Source organism: Antennarius striatus, chromosome 8, assembly GCF_040054535.1.
Source record: "Antennarius striatus isolate MH-2024 chromosome 8, ASM4005453v1, whole genome shotgun sequence".
NCBI classification, from domain to species: Eukaryota; Metazoa; Chordata; class Actinopteri; order Lophiiformes; family Antennariidae; genus Antennarius; species Antennarius striatus.
In genome coordinates, this window is record NC_090783.1 from 20,686,043 (window position 1) to 20,704,971 (window position 18,929).

Here is an 18,929-nt window from a genome sequence, read left to right on the forward strand (position 1 = left end):
GTGTACCCTGCTTAACGCCTCCAGTTAGCCTGGATAGGCTCCAACACCCCGCGACCCACGACAGCGGAAGAGGCGGTTATAGAAAATGGATGGATTTGCGCATTGTGTGTAATTTTGGTTCATTTTTGAACACATTTTGGTGTGTGTATGGATTTATAGTGATATCCTCCGAGAAAGTACTGCTGTTACCATTGGTAATGTGATAGCTCCTAGAATCAAGATTAGATTTTGATTCAGTGAAAACAGCCTACTGTGCCTCAGCACAGTATGTTCTCAAGTAAGGGCATTTAATGCATTTGCACATTGTCAACACAGCAATAAAAATAAGTCAAAGTCAAAAAATTAAGGTGTAAATAACAAAAAAAAGTAAAGACCATTGAATTTATTATTACGGTGTGATCAAAAATACAAAAATAAATTCATTATTTACTGCAGTGAATGTAAGGGATATAAACAGCTGACTCGGTGTATTACATACATTACTGTCAATCAACACATACACTGTCACCCAACAGCAGTCCTTCTCAAAACATAAATAAATCAGTCTATGAAGGTGTGCACACATATTATGAACCCAGGAAAACATCTGATTCATTTCTATCGCTCTCTGTTCTATTCTATAAGGTTGTAAAAACAAACTGTGCATGTATGACATACAAATACTACAAATCTACTTGTTTTGAATTAAATTTTTAAAAAAAATCTTTACACATATAAAAATGCTCATCGGTACAAAATAATCATCGTCCACCGATCATGATGTTTTCAATTATTTCATTCCAGAACATGACACGTTACGCCTTGGAGCCAATCTGCTTATAGAGAACCATAGAAACCACCATAGCAGCAATCTGCGAAGACAAGACACGTCAAATGATGTTAGTCCACCACAGAAAATGTGGGAATATTAGACACAAAAAACTTCATAACTAGTCTACAGAACAAGAATAAAAATAAGAACAAGAATGGGCGGCACAGTGGGTAGCGCTGTCCCACGAAAGAGAAAGAAGCAAATAAGATGATGAAAGAATAATAATAGTAGTAATAATGAATATTATTATTATTATTATTGTTGTTGCTGTTGTTGTTTTTGTTGTTATTACTACTACAGTGATCCCTCGTTACTCACGGTTAATGCATTCCAGGAGCCACCCCAAAAAACAAAATCGCAAAGAACTTTTTCTTTTATTATTTACAGTAATGTAAACGTTGACGAACCCTCCCCATACTGATATTAAACCACCTTACCTTTTCCCACACTGTTTAAAGTGAGACACATGGAATGCAGCGCACTTCTGGATGCCTATACGCGCTTGACTGATGATTTAGATAGTCAAGGAAATACTTTTGGCATTCTGGCATAAGTCTACAATGAGTATTATTATTTTTACTTTGTCACCATATTCATTATGACTAGGCAATATGGGATTAAATGAATTACAATTTTCTCAATATTTTGTTTCGCCACTTCTCTCAATGACATGGTTTTACTAACCTCAAGAGCAGCGATTCCCAGAGCGACACCTGCAATGATGACAGAGTTTTCCTCTATAAGCTGCACCAGCTTGTCCAGACAGCCGTCTACATTCTGGAAGGGAAAAAAAAAAAAAAGAGCAGCTTTCAGCAGCGATAAGGAGTCATCACAATTAATGGTTCTGATGAAACGTCATCAAATATATAAATTTGTCTCCTACCGAATATTGTGCTTCTCCTTCATTGCATTCACCCATGGGGACGTTTTCAAGGCAACATGTTTGTGGGAAAACATCTCCTCCGCTTGTGTTGTGATAAGGGGAGTCGTAAAAATCTGTGTAGTTTTTGACTCCGCAGCAGTGAAACTAGAATGAATTCATAGCGAGTGTCAATCCCAAGTATTCTCATCAACGCAGCTTGAGAATGAAAATAACCACTCCCCCCCGCCCCCCCACATACATTGACATCACCATGACATTTGGCTATAGAGGGCATCATCATAGGTTTTTTCTTTTGCTTTCAAAGTAAAATTCAGTCCTACTCTGAAATTCTTTCCAATCAAGGTTTACGTGTGATCAGTAGTGAACCTTACACGAGGCTTAAAAATAACAATACAGAACCTCAAAGCCAATCTGCTTTTTGAGATTTTGTGTACCTTGCTGTACTTTATCTACGAAAATGATGCTGTGATATTCTTGATTTAAAAGAGATGCAAGATAATGCAAATAAACACACTCAAATACTTTATAGCATTGGCATAGGTTTAAAATATTTTTTTTAACCATAAAGGTGTGTATGTCTTAAGGCTGAAATCTTTTATCAAAAACAAAAGAGTCAGTTACCGTACCTCCTCCATGGTCTTATTCCAGAGCACTGACACATCGTCATCCTTCCCGTACTTAAGTCTGATGGTGTCTTTGAGTTCCTTTTCTACAGTCTTAAGAAGCTCATCAGTCTGGAAATCAGTGCATTGGGTTCATTTTTTTTTTTTTTTTTCAATATTCTCACCAAATATCATGACAAATCCTCACACAGTAGACTTCGCACATCCTTACCAAATCCTGGAAGGCGAGCAGCACCACAGCTCCGGCAACTTCAATGAGGAAGATAATCAGCACGATGCTGAAGAACTGAAAGGGGAGAGAATGATGAATGACACAGAGAAACTGTCATTGTACCCATAAATTCAAGCCTTGTTAATATAAAGCCAAGCAGGTCTGGATCAATAATATTTAAGCAGGTTTATAGGAAGGCATTAAACTCTGTAGGGATCAAACCTGAGAATTAAATGTTATAATATTTTAAAGCTTGAACTCAGAGCTGCTTTGTTCAAACTAGACTCACATCAGAGGTTATCAACAAACATTTTAATCTTTCAGTGAAAAGATTTTATAGACAAAAATGAAATCCTGACTCTGAATATTTAGTTAAATGGAGCGAAATGTGAATATCAGCTCTAAAATATTGTGACAAAACAAGATACGATATTCCATCTCCGCATCAATTCACTAATGGAACGCATCTCACCGTCAGCAACATGCATTTGCTCTCCTTGATAGCTCCACAGCAGCCCAGGAAGCCGATGACCAACAGCACAGCTCCCACACCGATGAGCAGATAGCTGACGTTGACCAGAAGAGACAACTCGGACGGCGCGCCGTCCACATTATCCAACAGACCCATCAGAGAACCACTATCCACCTTCACCCAAATGCCCACACCCAGGATGGCGACACCTGCCAGCTGCATGAGGGGTGAGGACAGGACGGAGATATGAAGGGTTCAGCCGGAGTTCAGTTTGGTAACCATTTCAGACATTCACTCTCTTGAGCAGTAACAAAAAAAAAAAAAAAAAAAAGATAACCAATACCAGGTAGGGTTCCCCAGGAAAAGGTTTCTTTTATATTATTTTTTAAACAAGAGTAAGCTTTTGGAGCATTTTGAGAGTATAGAAATAACAAGAAATACAATGTTTTCCTCAGAGAGGGGTGACTGGAAAGCAACTGATTTAAGCTGATCCATGTCAGATCAACACATCAAAGTGTACTTCATTCTGATCTCTAGACAAAGAAAACATTATTGTTTAATTCAAAATAAAACACCTTTTTTTATTTGGGTTTTTATTTAGGTTTTATTTCCACTCCCTTTAAGCAAAGGAGACTTCTTTTTCCTTCAACATAGCTGACCACTGTGGCTTCATTTAACTATCAAAATCAAAGTCACCAGAAAATGATTTGCGCAAAACAAACTACAGTATTTTCCGCACTATAAGGCGCACTGGATTATAAGGCGCACCTTCAATGAATGGTCTATTTAAAAAAAAAAATCCATAAAGCGCACTGGATAATAAAACACATCTGAGAACTCATCTCCGATGAATGGTTTATTTGCGCCTTATAGTGCGGAAAATACTGTATATTGTATTATAAAAAGCCTATTCTGTATGTTTTACATAATCATAACAGGACCACAGAAACAAAGAATGGAAACAAAGAATGGAGTTTTCTTTATTCCAACTTACAAAGATGGTGCCATTGAAGATAAACATCATCATTTTGAGAAACCCGGTGCAACACATCGTGGCGTCTGTTTTCACCCTTGAAACAAGAGGGAAAGAATGCTTATCAGTTGAGCTGCTGTAAATGAAATTATAGTTGCTCACACTTCCTTCTTTATCCCATAAACAAAGTGGTTAACTGAACAACTTTGCATTTTACCTCTCACTGGAAAGTCAATGGTATTATGGGGATTGCTTCCAAAACCAAGCCAGCAACAGAATGGGTCAAATGGCATTTACTTTAGTTATTCATTAACCAGAGTCAACTGCAAGAAGCAGAAATCTTCTTTTCAATGAAAGCAACCTTTTCATGCTGACGTCATTCAAGTTTCGGTTGATGTGTGGGAATATTTGCATTTATATCCACATTTTAATTTCGCTTTGCTTGGGAAATATTCAAAGCGCACATTTGGGTCACATGACATGTTTAAAGGTTTGCTTTCAAGACTCATGTGGTACAAATGGGGAAAAAAATTCCCATAGCACTGAACTTTTACACACTTCAAACTATACACGTCCAATTGTATAAACGGTTTTATGGTACATAACATAATCAATCACACCATTAAATTATAAAACACCCATTTAATAACTGGAAACAATTTGTATTGTGCAATTAAAAAATAACGGTAGGTCACGGCTGAATGGTTGTAATATTGCTCCAAGTGATCTAATGTCGTCAGATGAGTTCATGAGTGATGATGAAGTCAAGATAGCTTATCAATTTATCAGCAGTCACAAAGCAAGTAGTCCTGAACAGCCATAAAATGCTCTAAAACCTTGTCCTGAACATTGCACAACTTTTTTCCGATCTATTTGTTGTGTCAGTGACACAAGCTCACTTTTATAGTTATTGATCTTTTTTCCTTCCTTATTGCAGCTTGGACAAGAACGTCAGTGGGAACCTGCTTGGCTGCTGTTTCCTTGATTTCAAGAGACAATAAAAGGCTTCCATTACACCAGCAAGATCACATGCTGTTTATTTGAACACATTTAACGGAAGCCTTGACACAGCAAAACGGGACAAATACAGTTTTTCTACAAGTGACGACGTCAGAGAAAACAATTTATGGAAATGTAGCAATCAGATGTGTTGGTTTCCTGTTTTTTCCCTTCTATCAGATAGGACTTTGTTGCCTCTTTTATTCTATTCATAGTTTTAAATACGCAAAAATCACTTAGCAATGTTCATCAGTTAAAGACTTGCCACCTTAGATGGTGAACCTTCTATGGAGGAAACAGGTGAATGTCATTTATCAAACATAAGTTGTGTATGGCGTTCATTATCCCTTTGATAATTTTGTTTACTTCTCACTTAAAAACATAAAAAGTAAAAAAGGTCAAGTAGATGTTTATCGATAAATCAATTGATTAAAGGTGAGAAAGAGTATGAGGCCGCTACCTGTTACTGCAGTGAAGTCTGTCCGTCCACAGAGGTCTGATCAATCAGGAGTGTCTGCTCCGCAAGGCTGTCACATGCTCCCTTTATCTTCTCTCTTGTTCACACACACACACACACACACACACACTCACACACACACACACACACACAAGGATAGTTCATGCCTCACACGTCATTTACTTTACGTTTTTCGGTAAGTTATATTTCCTGGTGACCAAAGTCCATTTAAAAATAGAACAGACTGTTTTATGACCAGGTTTGTTTTTAACCAGATCTTGGTCAAAATGATATCAATTCTCATTGAACAGGAAAACCAACCACACATTTTCCGAAAGACAACAAGAATTAAGGAATTCAATAATTTAATGATGAAAATAATCAATCTGTGTCATTTTCTGATCAATGGAAAGACATTTTAGAGATAAAATGTTGTAACGGATCAACTCTGTAGAAACTATGGAAGAACTCTTATCCATCCATCAATTCACCTTCTGCCAGAACTTGTCATAAAAATAAAAGTAGAAATAGCATAAATTCATTTGCACACAGGAAACCCAACAGATACTATGTAACCTATAGATTCATATATATTAATCCCAACAATATGCATTTGAAAAAGGGGAAAACACTGAACTAACATTATTCATTTAAATAGAAAAAAAGGGACCAAAATATATCAATTAAAGCAAATAAGAATATCCCTCCACTTAACAGTCATAAGAATTCTGGAAAATACATAAAACTGAAATGACACTTCACCATTCTGGTAGGTTTGACTTTGTATTTACTAGATAAACCCTCTCCCCCCCGAAGGGTCACATGTTCGCGGGATACACAGTTTTTGGTCAGTGATGAATTTCCATCTAACAACCACAAGGGGGCAGCATGACTTTAGTAAAATCACAATGATCACATGCTGATCTGGGATTACTATTCACTCACATCCACACTTCCAACAGGTGCTGCTCATCCCGTACATGAGGAATAACAGAGCAGAGGAGTTTGGCAAAATAATAAGAAATAAAAAAAAACAAAAAAAACAGCAGCTGCTCAGTGAAGCTCTTTGGCACCTCAGTATAACAGTCACATTCAAATTAGGATAAAGATTCACCGACAAGTTGGGAAATAAATCAAACAAACAAACAAAAAAAAAGGAAGCCAAGTAACCGTTTTAGTATTGCATTAACATATTGTACGTTCGCAATGACGGATCTCTGATGACTCAGTGTCCATGATTGCATGCGTGTGTCAAAAGCCGCTCGCTTTCTTTCAATTTCCATTGCCAGGTATCAGCATGCACAGCCGCCCTGGCTGCCGCCGGGTGTATCCTTCAGGTTGGCTCCCTTGCTTTTGGCTGACAGGCCGGTGTCACCATTGGGACTTTCGTTCATCCTCTCGCAGATGGCTTCCACCAGTTTGTCAAAAACCTGCTTCACGTTGATGTTGTCTTTGGCACTGGCCTCAAAGAACTGAAAGCCTGTAGAGGGCAGAGTTAAAAGAAACTAATATTATGAAGTAATGTTGGATCTATGTTCGCTTTTTGAACAAGCAATAAAAAATTGTGTGTGTGAGTGTGCTGACCGAGCTCTGTTGCCAGTTTTTGGGCATCTTCAGTGGGGACCTCTCTCTCCTCTTCCAAGTCCAGCTTGTTGCCCACCAGAGCTACTTCTGCGTTACCCCATGAGTATGTCCTGATCTGGGTCGCCCTGAGAAACACCAACACAATATTTTTCATGAAACTGCAGCTACATCCTATATACTTTAATGATACTACCTGTCATGGATGTATAGATGTATTGATGGTCAGGAGTGGAAAGTAACTATTACAATATGTACAAGTATTGTAATTCAAGAGCATCGGACGCATTTCAGAGCTTGACTAGAGCTTCTTTAAGGTTAGACTATGTATTGCACCTTCTTCCTGCTTCTATTACTTCAGCTTCACACTGTTTCTGGAAACTTAATGAAAACAAAAAAAAAGTCCCTACGTATTTCATATTATGTGTCACACACCGTAGCTGATGTAAAAAAAAAGAAATGATGACAAAGAAACAGTTTCCAAATAATTTCTATCCATAAAAATATACTCAAATTCATGGAGTATAATTAGCCAATTGTTATTGTTACGTTGTCAACCAACATATACCATATAAAATCCTTTGTTTACATAATATTCATTTATGCCCTATTTGGTTTTATGATTTAGAGCAACTGAAACAGGGATCCAGTGAGTGAACTGTGACTGCGGTGGGGACAAAGCTTACTTAGTTTTTGTGTCACTTAAAATTTCCACATTTTCTAGCTATATGCTACTTCTATTACTCCTATTTTTTAGGGTTTGCATCCACAGTTAATAACGATGTTCTTAATACATAGCATATAAACGGACAAGGTTTCCCCAGGTCATAAACTTCAACGAATACAAAACTTCAACGAATACAAAACAGCCAATTTCAGCCAAGATTTATGAATGCAATCATCAACTAATAACCACAGACTGACTAACGTGTGCAAGTCAATTCTCTTCACTCCTCCCAGAGCGTAAGGCCTTCACCAGTTCTCTCCATTGGACTCGGTTCTGTGATGACTTATTAATCCGTTCCCACATCATGCCGATCTCCTGATGTTCTTCTTCAACTGTTTTCCTCCATCATTTCCTCAGGGAGTTCCACTCTAAGGTTTGCTGTATGGTGCTGTTCATGGGTTTCATCAAAGTGTGCCCGTTTCCTTTGTCTGATGGAGACTTCGATCTTTCCCTGCTCTGTGCGTTGCTACAAATAGTCGTTGGTTATTTTCTTTGGTCAAAATATCCCTTGGATGTAGGCATACTTTATAATTTTCGAGGTCATCCTCTATGTTTTGGAACCATGCAAAAGAACAGGTTTCACATTTGAGTTCAAGATTTTCAACTTCATTCATAAGTAAATGCATGGTGATCTCCAGACAGGCCTTAGCATGTAGAAGACATCTTTCTGCTTTCCTACACTTTGTCTCAACATCTTCCACTGAACTTCCAGTAACGGCGACAATGCTACCTAGATAAGTGAAGGCCTCAACTAATTCTAGTGGTTGGTCTTTACACATCATATCTCCTGTGTTGCTAAGGGAACCAATTCTCATCTCTATGGTCTTGGAAGAGTTCACGTTTATTCCCACTTTAGCAGGTTCATCCCGAAGCGACTCAAATTTCTGTCACGCATGGGCAATCCGTTGGTTGAGAAGTACGAGGTCATGATCAAACTCTCAATCTTTGAGCTTCTTATACAGACTGAACTGTATTCTGGTCTCATTTTCACCAGATGCCCGTCTAGAAACCCGGTCTAGTGTCAGTATGAAGAGAAGGGAGCTGAATAGACATCCTTGCCATACATTTCAAGTGGCTGACCAATCTGTGCAGTGGTTCAATGTGAGCTTACATTTGGAGATCGACCTACCAGTCCTGTACAGCACAGAATGATTCCTGGCTTGTGATGTCATACATCAACAGGAATCCCATGGCTCCTCTGTAGTAGGCTGTGGTGATGGTCCGATAACGCTCCTGACCTGCTGTGTCCTGTGAAGACGTAACACAGGGAACAAATTATGGTGGGTTGTTTTTGGGGTTTTTTTGGTTTTTTTTAAAGATATGCAGGATGATACTCAAAATTAACTATTAAAAGTAAGACAAATGGCTAACCCGGTTACACCAGGATGATCTATCTGCATTTTTGGCAGTGTGCTTAGGAACAACAACAAAAAACTCTGAGTTTTTAAAGATGGTCTGATGTGGACACATCCAAATTGCACTAAGAAATAAGGCAATATCTGAAAGCAATATAAGGTTGGATATTTGAGGTTCCTCGCTAACTTAAAGTTCAGTCCAACAGGGTGAGGGTTACACTATGAGATGATACCAACGGTCTTAAAACTTGACGCAGGGTTTTATAAAACGAATTGAGCTTCTTTTCACCGTCCAGTGACCCCCATTCAAGATGCTGAACAACCAATAACATGTTCCCTCTCCTGTGTAAAAGTGTTCAACGTCTTCATTACTGTTAAGACAGTATAAGCTGAATAAATCAGAATAAAGTTGAAAAAAAAAAAAGATGTATAGCTTTCATTTAAGAGCAGTCCAGTGCCTTCAATTAATATTCAGTCATAGATCTGTCCTGGTTGTCAGTCTGCATAGTAAGCACATTCAGCTCCAGCAGCTCGAATTCATGCATCTTTCATGAGAAGCTCTGTGTGGATACGATGTTCAGCATCAGTAGTCATTAAACCCACAGCGTGAGAAATCAGTTTACGTCACATCCATGACAGACAGCAGCGTGGTAGACGGCAAAATGGGGGAGTAGGGTGAGGATAAACAGTCTGTGTTGTGTAATAGCACTTTCTAAAAGCACTATTCCTGCCCCGGGGGTAAGTTACCTATTAAACCTCTGACATTAAAAACACCGCAATGCTTTTTCTGTGTGGTGGAATTGTTTTTTGCCTGATGGGACGAACTTTTTTTTTTTAAATCATATTTTCTCCAGGAATTAGTGATGAGATCCTCAAATTCAAGTGATATCATTTTCACAGATTGCAGATCAACTCCATGTTACTCTTGCTGATGAGGAACAAGACTCTTCATCACAGTCAGCTGTGAAGATATTTGTTTTTCTCAAGTTTTGTTTTTGCTGAGATGTGGAGTGCCCAGAACATTTGTCTTTGTAGAACAGAATGATTGAATAATCTTTGTTTTCTTAATATAGGATTGTGCTTGGGCAATGCTAATAAAGTTGGTGGTCTTTATAAGGCATTTCTGATATGACTGGCAGTAGGAGAATGTATCACAGTTACAATACGCAGGTCATTTAAAAATCCTGGGATGCCCGATACTGTAAATCCTTATGAAGCTAGAAACATAGCCTTTGTTTGACTGACAGTCAGTGATCAGTAATCATAGCTAAATAATCAATCATGTAAACAAATATTCTCAACAATTGGTAAATAGTCATAGAACACAGTTAACATTAGATTTATTGTTGTGATTTTTTTTTTTAAAGAAGGAAGTCTACGACGTGATGCTGCAGAACAATATCCAAGCCATGTCTCTAACACACAGCCTTTTAATGATATTTTTCATGTTGTAAATAAGAAGCCTTACGTGTACCTTCTGACCCCTGATGAATGACAATGCATCACTAACCATATTAAATATTAGATTACCAAAATCCTGCTGGTAACGTGTTCGATTTTGTTCCTTAGAGCTGACAGTAATATATGACTGTAATGTGTTACTGTCGCCTGCTGGAAATTCATCTTTCAGGGTGTCCAAACAAAACAAAAAAAACTTACCACATTCAGAGTGGTGCGGACATGATTTTTCTATACATTTGCGGTGTGGACATGATTTTTCTATACATTTTCCACTAATAAAAATTATGCAAGCCAGATTAATAAATGTTAAATTTGTTCAATTTTAATCATCACGTAAGCTTTTACGTTTCAGCGTCTGACCTGAGCAAAGATCAGTTTGCCTTATCTGCTCGACTTCCAGTCTTTCTTCCTGCTGCAAAGGTGAAACCACACTATATGCATTTAAAAAGGTTGAAAACAGGAAGGTGACGGGAGATTAAAGATTGTTTCGGAGTCGTTCCGTAAACATTTCCCCTTAATATCAGAACGATATGAAGAGAAGAAGACGTCCGACAAATAAATAAACAATATTAAAACTCATCGATCAATATTTAAAATGTTACTTTAAACCTTAATGATTTAAATAAGCCATCTTTGTCTGTCATGTCTTGTTAGTTTTCTGTTTCCGGGTCAGTCACAGAATATCTAAAGCACTTGAAAGGCTAATTTTCAGAATACTCAAGAAATCAGTATTCGGTGTATTTTCCTAACTCACCCAAATCTGAAGCTTGACCCGCTTGTCCTTGCAGTACATGGTCTTGACTTTGAAGTCGATGCCCACCGTGCTGACAAAGGCCGAAGTGAAGGAATCATCTGCGTAGCGGAACAGGAAGGAGGTCTTTCCCACGCTGCTGTTGCCGATGATCAGCAGCTTAAACATGTAGTCAAAGTTTTGGTCAGCGGCATCTTTGTGTTCCTGGCCTGGTAGTGTGTTTCTGGTGAGCGCCATCTGTCAAATGATGTAGGACAAAAGCAGAAGGCCGGTCTCTCAATCTCCTAACTTCAGAATTGGGACAAGTCATTTGTAAAAAGTATCCAACAGTTTATTCAACATATGTCCTAAAATCACACTCATCCATCCTGGACAACCACAAATTCAAAATATATATGCTGAATATGATCTCAGCTCTTCACTCATCCTGAGGCAGGGGATGCACTTATGATCATGAACAGACTTTGCAAACAAACGCTGAAATGGTGTTATCTCTTTGAAAGACATGTATAATCCACAGCAGCAAACAATGCCAAATAATCTGTCTTCTAGTTTCTCCTCTGTAAAGATTTACTGCTCCTCTCAGCTTGTGATATAACTGTTTATTGGACAAGTTTTGCTTTTGGATCGTTAGTCCGACACAAAAAGACTTTTAAAGATGCCACGTCAAACTTCTGGATTTTTGTTTTTTCCAACTAAAAACTAAATATTAACGTGTCAGGTATTTACTCAGGTGATACATACATTTCGCTCATGAAAACATGCGGCTAAGAATCTGAAAGCCACGTTAGAATTAGCATTTGACATGATAATTACTGCCTGTGATTTGACTCGATGTGGCCTCTCCAGTCGATTTGGCTCATTTAAAGAGTGCAGGGTTGTGTGTGTCTGTGGTGTGTTTTTGTGTCTGGGGCAGACAGTACTGTTGTGTTCAAATGTGAGGAGGAATCTGAACTATTTGGGAGTTTAAGTTAGTGCCCACTTGGCTGAAATCCATCCACACCAGCAGCTGTTGATATTGGTAAATGGATGTGTTGTTTTGAAATGGTTCGTCTTCCTCCCTCATCCCTCTTAGCTCTCATTCCTGTGTTATGAATCTCCACCAGTATATGCTGTCTCCCTCTCGTCTTCTCTCCCTCTCTTACTCCTCCCTCCGGCCTTTTGTCACATGTTGCAAAAACTGAAGGGGTCAATGGATGCTGATGGTGGGCAAGGACTCATGTTCTCCTCCAAATCCAATCTGACCCTTCCCTGACACTCCTGTACTCCCAATAAACACACACTCAGTCACTCATTTATCTTCCTTTCCTCTTTCTCATATTCACACATACCTCCTGTCATCATCCAGCCAAAACTACCTCTCTCCCCACTCGGTCCTTGCTCCATTTCTCTGAATCATACACTGCCAGAAACATCCATTAATCCCTCCACGCCCCACTGCACCTCCTCCATCCCCCACCCCCCCTCCCTCGGTCAGATCGGTGCCACGACCGTCACTGACTGCAGGAATCACTCTGGGGAAAAGCTCAGCATAAGACCATTAAAGCGAACTGGTCGCAGTGCTGGCATACAATCTGCGATGCAATGTTATTCACGCATGCGTACACACGGATAATACAAGTATTTTCAAACCTTTTTGGAGATTTAAACGCTAGAAGCATAAGAAATGTTATCTTAACTCACAAAAAAAAAAAAAAAACCCGCATCATAACACTAATTTCTTAACAGCAGATGTTGACTTCTGAAGTTGTTGATGGATTTACTGAAAGCTGGGCGTGGATTTCACAAGATCAGACTAATGACATACTGGATCATGACACTGCTTGTTGATACTCAAATCTAATTATTCCAACAAGAAAGCCGATATACTAAACATATAAAAGTTCATTTTCTAGGGTGACATTGTTTACGTTATATCATAAAGTGACTGAAAGACGAGCTGATGACATTTCCTGACTATAAAAACTGCGTAAAAAGTCACTCACGCTCCTCCACCGATGTTCCTCCAGAGTGCGCGTCGCCGTCGTGCGCTCCTGCTCCTGACGCGCCGCTTCCCGGATCTCCAGACTTGCGTGTGTCTGTCAACACGCAGCGTGGAGGCAGTGGAGTCAGCCTCAGTCCCAAGAACAGTCCTCACTCTCTCTGTGGAGACTTTCAAAATAAAACACCCTCACTTCTTTCAGTCCCAAAATTAAAAAAGCTATATTTAAAACATCGGCCGATGTAAAAACAAAAACGTGGCATTTTGAGAACTTTTGACAACGTGACTTTTACGCAATTTTTCTAGTTGGTTTTACAACATAGTTGTCAAAGTTGAGCTTTTTTTTTTTCAGGATAGTTACGCTTGTAACTAATGGAATTTATACAGACTTGAGACAAATGTCTGAAAATAAAAGTTGTCTCGTACGTTCCCAGACTATTCGGTGAAGTTTTCTAATTGCTTGATTAGATCGATCAACAGTCGAAAAAAGTGATCAATATGAAATGATAAAATACGTGACATATACAATGTAATGCGTTGAATTTAAGCAGCTGTTTGACCAATTTAACCAATTCTGAATCGCCAAAAAAATGGACAAATATCGACTAATTATTTCAGCAACAGCAATGTGGTTTTGAAAAGTTGTTTTTTTTTCTTTTTTTTTGAATGGTCACTTCTTGCCCAAATCAGTCAAGATCGAATCGCATTGCCTGCTGAGAGTTTCCTGTATTTAAACCCCTGTCGGATAATCGACGGGTCAGGCGGCATCGCTTTGTGTGCTGAATGGCGCAAACATGACGCAAAGGACGCACAACAAACTCATGACCTCACAGTTAAATTGTTCAGTTATACACCGTGGAAGAAATGCAGCATCTGATTTCAGTCTTAACATTCCCATTTGTTACGCCAAAGTTTCGATGCATTAATGGCTGAAATATTTTGATTGTTAAGACAAATCGGTTCTTGTCCTGAACAATCATCAGCCTGGCTGCTGAGTAATGGATTCATGCACACAGGGCTCGGTTAATCATGTCCTTACAAGCTCACCTCTACTTGTCTTTGTATCAATAAACATTGAAAACACTGGTGTGTATTCTCAGCATGTGTGTGTGTGTGTGTGTGTGTGTGTGTGTGTGTGTGTGTGTGTGTGTGTGTGTGTGTGTGTGTGTGTGTGTGTTTGTGCTGTAAGACTGAATTTGAGTAAATCACACTGGACCAAGTGAACCTGGAATCAAAGAGGTTTTTATTGTTTCTTGGCAAAAGAACGTTGCTGAAAAAGAATTTGCACACCCTAAAAAATATAATTTATGGGCTTTTGTATTTGGACTTGGACAAAGTCAAACTCAACTGGAATTTAACGAACATAAAAACGTAACTTATGAAAAACGTGTATCATGTTATCGAAAGTTTAACTTCAGGGGAGACCTGCATTGACATAATGTCAACCTGTGACACAATATAAGTCTACATAAAGGTTTTAAGAGCAATAGCAAATCTATTGTCGTAATTATCTTATTCTTAGACTTGTGAAGCACTAATACTAGAGGGGACCATAGTTTGGTAAAATATAACATAACTAAATCAAACAGGAACTCCTATCTGTAGAAAGAGGCACGTAAGTCACATGATAGAGTGTCATTTACACTGAACAGTCTTATAAATACAAGTTTAAAACAAACCGTCTTCATCCTGAACAGTAAAATTGTCACAAGAAAATTAAAAAAAAGTCTTCCAAGTCAGAGGTAACACAAAAACAATAACATTTTTAGAACCTTGTGTATCTACTAACGCTCACTGAGGCGCATCATCCTCAGACGTTAGACGAGCAGCTTCCTGGTCACTCCCAAGGCCGAGCTGGGCCGGATCATTCTGCGTCCACAACTTCTGAAACTCCTGGATGTAGGGTTGCACCAGATCTGGTTCCTCACTGATGAGGATGTTCTCCCTGTTGATTTGCACCGCTGTCAGTGTCCAGTTGAGGGAGCCAGTGACGAGGAGCCGCCCGTCCAGCACTGCAAACTTGTGATGCATGGTTTCAGAACCTTTGTGGCAGCGTACACAAATCCCTGCAGATAGACAAAAGAGAAACAAAAGAGGTGGAGATTGATTCTTCAATGCCTTTGAAATGCGCACATTTTATCAATCATTTGCATAAAAAGAATAATGTGAAAATGAAGTGCTTCAGAGAGCTTTATGGTCATGTTAGTGTTCAGAAGCATGCAGAGATAACACATAAATATTCCTGTACTTTAGTCCTAGGAGATTCCCTTAAATTTAAAAAAAAACATTGTAATGTTGTTCTCAGGAGTTATAGTCAAGTAAAACAAACAAATGCATTTAAAGTTCTTCTGAAAGTATCACTTCACAGACAAATTAACCCCACTGCAACACAGTTTCATCAAAATTCAGCATTAACAGCAGTACAATGATCTGGATATCAGTATATTTTACTGGTCGGATTTCTCCTCTGGATGTTTGCAATGATCATTTTTGGATATGCAAAAACACAACTTGCCAAATGAATCAAATGTCACTGAAAGTTTACTGTGAAACACAAATCTAATTTAGCTTTCTAGACTGTGTGGTGGAAAACTGGCCTTGTAGTCTAGTTTAGGATTAATAAAATGTAAAAGCAGGAAGGAATGAAATGGTCTTTGTGAATTTTTTTTTGGAATGAGCTCAAAGAAAAAAAAAAAAAGTATTTCTGCAGAAAAGTCAAATCCATGGACGGCATCTCGCCACAAGATCTCAACCGTGCGTTCTTAAACATGGATATTTGATATGCAGCAGATAACAGATTTCCTGGAGCCTACAGTATGAGGTAGAACACTGTGAGTTTCATGATACTATACATTATGGACTGCCATAAAAAGCTGCATCAGTTATAGAAAATATAGTTCAAATATTGAATGCTTTGGTAACCTTTGGTGCATTCTCCCTTCAGCTGTTTGAAATGTAAACCACCTGAGACAGACTCATTACCGGAGTAGAGGAGTCACCGTGTCGACTATCACTATTTACACTACAATGCAGATAAAATGTCAGAGGGAGATTAGATACTGTTATGTTCCTTCTTGAAAGGTTAAGTGCATTTATAAGAAAGAAAAGCACAATACTAGATGGTGTAAATTCTGCTCAGCACTGTGAATTTATCTAATGGCTTTTCAAAACATTTTCAGCTCAGTGTGACGAAGGCAAAAATGATGGGAAAATATAAATGCAGCTGTCGATTTTAGCTCAATGTCTTTCCACTTGTGACGTGAGAGGATGTTCCATCAAGATGATCATTCTGCCCTATCAGCTCCTACGAGCAGCAGTAAATACGTCCCTCGTGTGGGAAACATTTTAAAAGCAAACGCTGTGCCGTCCAATCCAGCGGCACATACTGGGTTTTGGTCACAATCAGCAGCTTGTCTACAAAAGATTTCTGCAGATCAAAGTCACAAATGCAGAATGACCAGTGGAGCTGATTGCTCCCTTGCGCCAAAGTGGTTCACACAAGGTTTTTGCAGTCAATAAACACACACATTTTGAGGCACTTTGTCTAATGAAATTGACTGCCGGGTTGCCAATTTCCAACTTAGCTAATTCTTATTCAACCACATGCTGCAGCACTAATTTACAAAATGCACAGAACGGAAAGAGAAAATGACACTGTGTGGCTCTAACATGAGATGCAGAATTTTTTAGAACTCTGAGAGCAAATTTCCTCCATCTTCTTGAAGGAGTGGTAGCAGAAGCACATTCCACAACATCATTTCTCTATTCATCACAAAGGAATCCTGCGAGACAGAGACACTGACACAAATGGAGTAAACATTTTAGGATGAGTAAAACCAGAGCTAGACTTCATGTATTTCAGATCTGTCCAATATTTACTCCACAGAAGTTGGTGTGAAATTTACTGCGCGATAATATTTCAATAAAAGCTGAAAATGTCTCCTTAGCCCTTTACTTGTGATTATTCATGCTATGAGGTCGATTTATCATAGTGTCAGCATGAAAATACATACTTCATAATAATTAAATTCAGCTCTTTCCCTCACCGGCTTTGCGGAGGACTCCTATCTGGGAGCCGGTGACGGCAGCGTAGTTCTTGTCAGAGAGGACTCGGATGGTGACGCCTCTGCTGCGCAGAGCAAGTAAGGCCCTGCTAAGGTCCATGTTGGAGAAAGCAAAGATACACAAGTCCAGAGAAGAGGAAGCCGACATGATGCGCCGGAGGAGACGGGAGAATGAGGTCTCTACGCCATGAGGCAAAGAGCAGACACAAGAACTGGAGGAGCAGAAAAAGAGAAAAAGACATCTCAGCGTACAATCTGCTGATATTCTGTAGGAGATGATCTGATACCTGTTTACAATAGGAACATCACTGCTGATCCATGTTTTCCAGACAGTAAGGAAAATGACTGTCAGGCAACAATAGCTCTACTTAATTAGTTCTGAATAGTGTTCAACCAACTCCGGTAGTATCGCTTATTTTTATAGTTTAATTTGGTTTAATAGATGTAATCTGTCTTATTCCTGTGACAAAAAGAATAGTCCTGTCAAGTTGAAAACATCTGGGACTGAACATATGGAAACCAACTGGGCTGTGAGCAGTTGTGTAGCACCCTTTATCTCAGTGCGATGATTGTGCAACCGTTACCGTGGTGAAGATGGAGTAAAGATGTGTTCCAAGCAGGATGTCTCTGAGGGGAAGAACAGAACCTCATTGAGGTTTCTAGCAGGCTTGAGTCGACAGAGAAGCCAGGCAATCAGCTCCGCGCTGAGGGAGAGGACCACCACACCCAGGCCCACCGTCTTCACGGTCCACATCACTCACCGCCACAGCGCAGCCAAACACCTGTGTAGGAACTGAACATGGATTCCATTACACCAATGCTTCATGTCTTACATACATATAGAACCCATCAGACCACCCACAGATGCAGCACATCCAATAGATAGATAGATATACTTCATTAATCCTGGAGGGAATTGCACATATCCACTGCTCAGGTATTATATAATGAATAAATACTGGATCAACACCAGGAGAAAAAGAAACACTGACACCACAGGACATAACACAAGACATACACTACACTAACAGACACATGCAGCACTAACAGGACATATATTAAACCAAAAAATATATAAACAGTATAAAATAAAAAAGAAAAAAAAAGAAAAGAAAATAATAAATAAATAAATACAGAACATTTGAAACTGCAGAACTCTGATGTTGAATCATGTTCAACACACTGCTTATATATTTTATTCATAGTTTTATGGGTGCAGAAAAAATGACAGCAGCGTGTCGTTAGCTGGAGAAAGCGGGTCAAACTAGCACTTGTTCCACTATGGCACTGATTGGTCCCGTTAACAAAATAAACACTAAAAACCACGAGAAAAGAAAACGACACAAACTTTTAAATGCAAACCAAGTCTGAAGATGTTTCGAATCTCTCCAGTTTGTTGAAAGCCAAATTTTTTTAAAAAGGCATCTCCCCTACCTGGACGTCTGTCGCCACCACGCGGGACTCTGCTGTGTCAAACATTGTGACGTCACGACTTTGGCTTTGGTCTTTGACTGACGTGTCAGCGAACCAATGGCTGTCCGCGGATGCCTAGCCTCTAAACCAATCATTTAACCCAAACG

General features: G+C 39.1%; 3 protein-coding genes across 4 annotated transcripts; all 3 read right to left on the reverse strand.

The window, feature by feature from the left end:
• Nucleotides 1-361: 361 nt before the first annotated feature.
• On the reverse strand, nucleotides 362-5,638 carry LOC137600385 (tetraspanin-1-like). 2 transcript variants are annotated; one of them, XM_068321991.1, is made up of 9 exons: nucleotides 5,433-5,638; nucleotides 4,873-4,953; nucleotides 3,995-4,070; nucleotides 3,001-3,216; nucleotides 2,529-2,603; nucleotides 2,321-2,428; nucleotides 1,695-1,838; nucleotides 1,496-1,588; nucleotides 362-851 (listed from the first exon to the last, which is right to left on the reverse strand). In XM_068321991.1, exons 3-9 carry the CDS (start codon nucleotides 4,049-4,051, stop codon nucleotides 795-797), a joined length of 750 nt encoding a protein of 249 aa, XP_068178092.1. In that variant the 5' UTR covers nucleotides 4,052-4,070; nucleotides 4,873-4,953; nucleotides 5,433-5,638; the 3' UTR covers nucleotides 362-794. The 2 variants fall into 2 exon arrangements, with proteins under 2 accessions (XP_068178092.1, XP_068178091.1); XM_068321990.1 differs by lacking the exon at nucleotides 4,873-4,953.
• A 139-nt stretch (nucleotides 5,639-5,777) lies between these two features.
• On the reverse strand, nucleotides 5,778-13,441 carry LOC137600386 (ras-related protein Rab-3D-like). The gene is made up of 5 exons (XM_068321992.1): nucleotides 13,290-13,441; nucleotides 11,308-11,541; nucleotides 8,867-8,985; nucleotides 7,014-7,138; nucleotides 5,778-6,909 (listed from the first exon to the last, which is right to left on the reverse strand). Exons 2-5 carry the CDS (start codon nucleotides 11,539-11,541, stop codon nucleotides 6,722-6,724), a joined length of 666 nt encoding a protein of 221 aa, XP_068178093.1. The 5' UTR covers nucleotides 13,290-13,441; the 3' UTR covers nucleotides 5,778-6,721.
• A 1,242-nt stretch (nucleotides 13,442-14,683) lies between these two features.
• Nucleotides 14,684-18,923, reverse strand: pld6 (phospholipase D family, member 6). Its single transcript, XM_068322656.1, has 4 exons — nucleotides 18,784-18,923; nucleotides 17,934-18,142; nucleotides 17,332-17,561; nucleotides 14,684-15,351 (listed from the first exon to the last, which is right to left on the reverse strand). The coding sequence occupies exons 2-4, from the start codon at nucleotides 18,101-18,103 to the stop codon at nucleotides 15,077-15,079; spliced, it is 675 nt and encodes a 224-aa protein (XP_068178757.1). The 5' UTR covers nucleotides 18,104-18,142; nucleotides 18,784-18,923; the 3' UTR covers nucleotides 14,684-15,076.
• Between the last annotated feature and the right edge of the window lie 6 nt (nucleotides 18,924-18,929).